The sequence below is a fragment of the Aristolochia californica genome, unplaced genomic scaffold, assembly GCF_029961685.1.
Source record: "Aristolochia californica isolate CCGP_79_NKW_82.1479 unplaced genomic scaffold, dmAriCali1.0.hap1 SCAF_12, whole genome shotgun sequence".
NCBI classification, from domain to species: domain Eukaryota; kingdom Viridiplantae; phylum Streptophyta; class Magnoliopsida; order Piperales; family Aristolochiaceae; genus Aristolochia; species Aristolochia californica.
The window spans coordinates 19,556,417-19,561,524 of NW_027181793.1; the positions used below are offsets into that span (position 1 = coordinate 19,556,417).

General features: G+C 38.4%; 1 protein-coding gene across 1 annotated transcript; it reads right to left on the reverse strand.

Annotated features, from left to right (window-relative positions):
- Positions 1 to 1,827: 1,827 nt before the first annotated feature.
- Positions 1,828 to 2,935, reverse strand: LOC137947002 (4,5-DOPA dioxygenase extradiol-like). The gene is made up of 3 exons (XM_068793297.1): positions 2,711 to 2,935; positions 2,101 to 2,471; positions 1,828 to 2,020 (listed from the first exon to the last, which is right to left on the reverse strand). Exons 1-3 carry the CDS (start codon positions 2,933 to 2,935, stop codon positions 1,828 to 1,830), a joined length of 789 nt encoding a protein of 262 aa, XP_068649398.1.
- Positions 2,936 to 5,108: the final 2,173 nt, after the last annotated feature.

A 5,108-nucleotide genomic window follows, 5' to 3' on the forward strand; every position in this document is an offset into this window, starting at 1 on the left:
TATGAGTGTTCAAAGCAACTCTTGTGAAGAAAGCTCTGATGAGGTGAGTTTCATCACTAGACATCTTCAATGAATTTAAAAGAAAATTAAGAATTCAGAAAAAAACCAACATAGAACTCAAGCTAATAAATTTTATAAGAAAGTTGATGTTTGTTTTGAGTGTAGGAAACCACGACATAGATGTTAAGTTGTGGAGCCTAATTAACGCTTTACGCTGAGTCGGTACGTTGGCCGACCATCACGATAAGCGCATCGTGGGGGTTAGAAAGGGGCGGAAAACCCTCCTCCCAGGGGTGTGGGGGCAGATCCCCTGCCAGATCCACGATATATTGACTGCTTTTTTATTAAGGGTAGTATCGAGATTTTACTCTGATATCGTGGTTGCCCTAAGTTTCTCTTTATATTTGAGGCACCGCTATTACGGTTTCATTCATTCACCACAAGGACTTTGAGTTGTAGCTCGAGAGAGGTTAGAGAAAAACACCTGTAAGTATGTGCGATTTCTCTTTGTAAACTATTTCATCTTTATAATGGATTACTACAGCTACGGAAGACATGACGTAATCTCACTTTGAGGCGAACTTATATAAATCTTGTTGTTTGTTCTCGTGCTTACTTTTCCTTTTTTCCACGAATATTATTATTGCTCTCGTTAGTTTATAATTAGGGTGTCTAATTCCTAACAATAGAAGGAACAAAAGTCCAAACCTTGAAAGAAGAACCCCATCCACAAGCAAAGAGTGATGCTATGGATGAAGAGTCTAGCCACTCGAAAGAAGAAAAAAGAGATGTTGGACTCATGGCAATTGAAGACAATGATGACGAGTCTACCACTTCTGAAGAGGTAAGTTATTTGGACAATGAAACCGAGGTTGAATTATTTTTAGAAAAGTTTATTCATAGTCTAAAGAAATACAAAGAAAAATGCAATGCTCAATTGCATGAAATTACAATGCCCAAGAAGGAGTTTGTTGTTTTAAGGAAGCTAATAAAAGCCATGTAACAAGTATCTCAAGACAAAGTGCAATGATAGACAAGCTATCGTGTGATAGACTTGCATTTGAAAAGAAGAGTTTAGAGTTAGAACGATAAGTCATACTTCTATCTCTCAAATCCACTCTTGGGAAGAACAAAAAAAAGCAAAGCAATAAGTTATCTCCCATACCTCACTTTAGATACCACTATTGCAATAAGATGGGTCACTATGCCCATATTTGCCAAGTTAAGAATGAAAATAGCATCAAACAAACTTGGGTACCCAAATCAACCGAAAATGTTGTGGTAACCCAAAAGAACTTGGGCAAACAAGTTTGGAAGCACAAATCACCTAGCACATCAAGTTTCATCCCAAAGGGGCCCAACCTAAAATGGATCTCTTAGGGTTAACTTTTTCGTGATGAAGGTTTGTCACCGAGCCAAAGCATCGAAAAATGTTTAGATTTTGGATAACGGTTGCTCAAGGTACATACTAGTGATAAGAAGAAGTTCGTTGAACTCAATCCCAAAAGATTACTTAAATTTAAATAATAATTTTTAAATACAATCCTTTTATATGTTCAATTTCTAAATATAATTAAACGGCCCTTTTTAGATACAAAATTATCTTGTACAACCCTTTCAAAAATTGTATTTCTAAATGACACTCGAATATTGTGTTTTTAATCACTTTCTAAGAACTAAAGTAGAAATCTGAACATTGAGTAACCAACGGCAGTATTAATTACTTGGCGAATGGCTTTATTAGCACATAACCTATCCAATACACACGGAGGAGCAAAGAATTACAATGGAAAAGCAAATTGACAAATGAAAGAGGAGTTAAAAGCATCATTGAGCCGCTGCGAAACGGTAGGAAGCATAAGAGAGAGAAGCCAGAGACCAGCTATGGTGGATGAGTTCCGCCTTCGTCTTCACGCCAGCAGCCCCCAACGCGACATGCAACGGGTAGAAATGCTCCGGCGATGGATGCGCCATCTTCGGGAACGGCGCCTTCACGTTGTAGTGGTTCACGTCGTCGTGTCTGAAAGCATAGAATGGATCAGTCTTATAGAAACAAATTCAACCGTTGCGAGTACTGAGTGACGTGAGTTGAGCTGTTACCGTCCATCGAGGAGTGCTTCCTTGAGCCATGTATCGAAGGCGAGAGCCCAAGGAAAGACGGGTTCGTTATCAGAACCAAGCACCTGAAGATTATGGGTGGCATTGCCGGAGCCGATGATGAGGACCCCTTGGTCCCGTAGGGGAGCCAGGGCTTTGCCCATGTTGTAGTGATGGGTTCCGTCCTTGTCGGTTTGGATAGAGAGCTCGACGACGGGAACGTCGGCATTTGGGTACATGAGAATTAAGGGGACCCATGCGCCGTGGTCGAGCCCCCGGCACTTCTCTTCCTTCACCTGCTCGAATCCTCCCTTGATCAGCAATTCCTTCACTTGATTTGCCAGTTCAGGGGAACCCGGCGCTGGATAACGGAGCTGCAGTGCAGACGGAAACTCGTCATGTTGATTTTTATTAGTGGTAAATGACAACTTGCAGTGGAAGAAAATGACACAGAAACTATCCAAATCAGTTCAAAATAACGAGAGACATGTAGAATGCAGCCTTCAATTTCGAACAGTTAAACCCCTTCCTCGAAAACGGCTCTAAATTTTCAAAAAGAATGGGAAAGATAAGCGAAAGAAAGAAGGAGAGCAACGGAGTTTAAAAGCCAAACCTGAGGCATGGGCTCAGGAAACATCTGGAAGACGTTGATGGTATCGTTTCGATCAACAACGGTGACGGTGGGTTCAGCCGTTTCCCAGTGAGCGGAGATGATGAGAATACCTCTGGGCTTCGTCGCCAAGATATTCTCCTGCCATTGCTGCAAGAAAGGCCTGACCGGCAGCGAAGCGTCGATGGCCACAGTTGGGGCTCCGTGACCGATGAAGAAGGTGTCCATGGTGCTTGAGTCTTTGCAGGGAGACCAAGAAAGAGATTTGCTTATATAGATGTCAATGGAGATTGCAGACGTACATCCCCAATCGACTTGTTCTCTTTGACCATCTTTTCTTTGGCATCTTTACTTGAGTCCGTTGGTCAAGCGCGGTTTGCGCCGCCGGTCAAAGAGTAGTCACCAAGGGTGGGCGTGTTTGCTTCAGCCCATCTCCTCCCCTATCGGTGATAGATTATTATATAGAGGAAAGTTCTGAAGGTGTGTGATACTTAATAAAAAATTTATATGGCCACCTCTATTGGATAAGCTGATCATGGCAGCTTTAGAAAATCTATTGAAGGTAATATAATTGTTACAAATTCTGAGAATTAACTTTAAGGTACACACACCTTGAGAGTAAATTAGCAATCTAAGACAGTATCAGATTATAAACTACTATAAAATTACTATGAAATTTGTGGTTAATTGTGATTTTTGCATGGTTGGTGAGTTTAATTTACTGAATCTTTAGTTTAATTAAATTATAGCCATTGAAATATGATTAAACCTATTCACCCCTCCTCCCCTAGGTTTATTATCCTTGTATGATCTGATAGTAATTTACTAAAATTACTGTGAAATTTGTGGTTAATTGTGATTTCTTCATCCGAAGTTCTTCCTCGCCGACGAACGAAAGCCACAGTCCGACGGGAGGTAAGATTTTTATTTAATATTTTTATTTTTTTTGCGTCGCCGACCTAACCCTAAAAAATCTCTAACTCTCGCTTCGTTTCAATAGTGATCCTTCATTCTTTGAAAGGTTTTGGAGATATCCCCGAATGGCAAACACTCTCTATTTCTGTAAGTGTTGATTTTTTTTTCATTTTTATCTTCTGTATGTTTTCTTCCTCTGCGATTTCGGAGTTGATTTTTGTTTTTCATTTTTATCTTCTGTACGTTTTCTTCCTCTGCAATTTCAGTGTTGATTTTTTTTTTTCATTTTAACTTCTATACGTTTTCTTCCTCTGTGATTTCAGTGTTGATTTTTTTTTTTCATTTTTATCTTCTGTAAGTCTAGTTAGCCTTTGGTTGACAGGACTCTGGGGTTCGTTGTATATATTCCAGATAAAGTTAAATACATCATTTTAATCCTTTTTTTACCTTTTTCCCTCAATCAATAAGTTTATCTCGTATCGTTTTCTATCGTGTGGTTTTTTTTAAGCATGAAGAGAATTTAGCAGACCATGTAGTTGATTATTATCTTATTACTCACAGACCTAAACTTTGACCTTCCAATTTCCATTTATATTGCTATCAGCGGTATTGGTTTTAAATGCATAAAACTTCTGTTCTCTCTTAAGAATCTGTTTAAGCTGAAAAGGATCATTCATCCTTTGCTCAGCATGGCATTCTGTACAGTCGTCATTCATATGTTGTCCTATAGTTGGTATCCTATACGATTTAGTGTGGACAAAGTCTCAAAGCCCTTCTTCTAGTCACAATATGTGGATTATCAACATTTTCAATGTATAGTGCACTTCTACTTTTGCTAATCTCTGTTCATATAGATTGTGTCCATATTAATTATATTTTATCTGGTAGTGGACCTTTTTATCTAAAATGCAATGATTAGTCTTTATCTTTTTTATGCAGCTTCTATTGTGACTTGGTTCTGTTTTTGTTTTTTTTCAATAACTTGAGAGAATTAAAATTACGATAACATGCTCTTTTAAGCAATTGTGTAGACAAAAATCATGTCCTAACTGCAAAACTGTAAAAAAAAAATTATCTAGTGTGATCAGTGCTTGTTCTTTCTTCATGTGTCTTTTTCTTATTCCTATGGAACTCTTCCTATTCCTAAATATAATATTGTGGTCCATAAAACAACCATAATAATTACATTGTTGTTCACCAAAACAAAACTTTTTTTTATGCATATGGAACTCAACCCAATTCTGTAATGTTAGACTAGTAACAGTTCTAGTAAGCATGTATTCATCATACATATTAGATCAGAACATTTTGGAATACAGTACATAATTTTTATTTTTAGACCCAATATTTCGTTGAATTGATACGTTAGATACAGACGGATGTAAATTATCTGTCTTTTTTGCAATCGATTTTTATCCTTCCTCTTCGATTTCTTCGTCCGAAGTTCTTCCTCGCTGACGAGACGAAGCGACGGTCCGACAGGAGG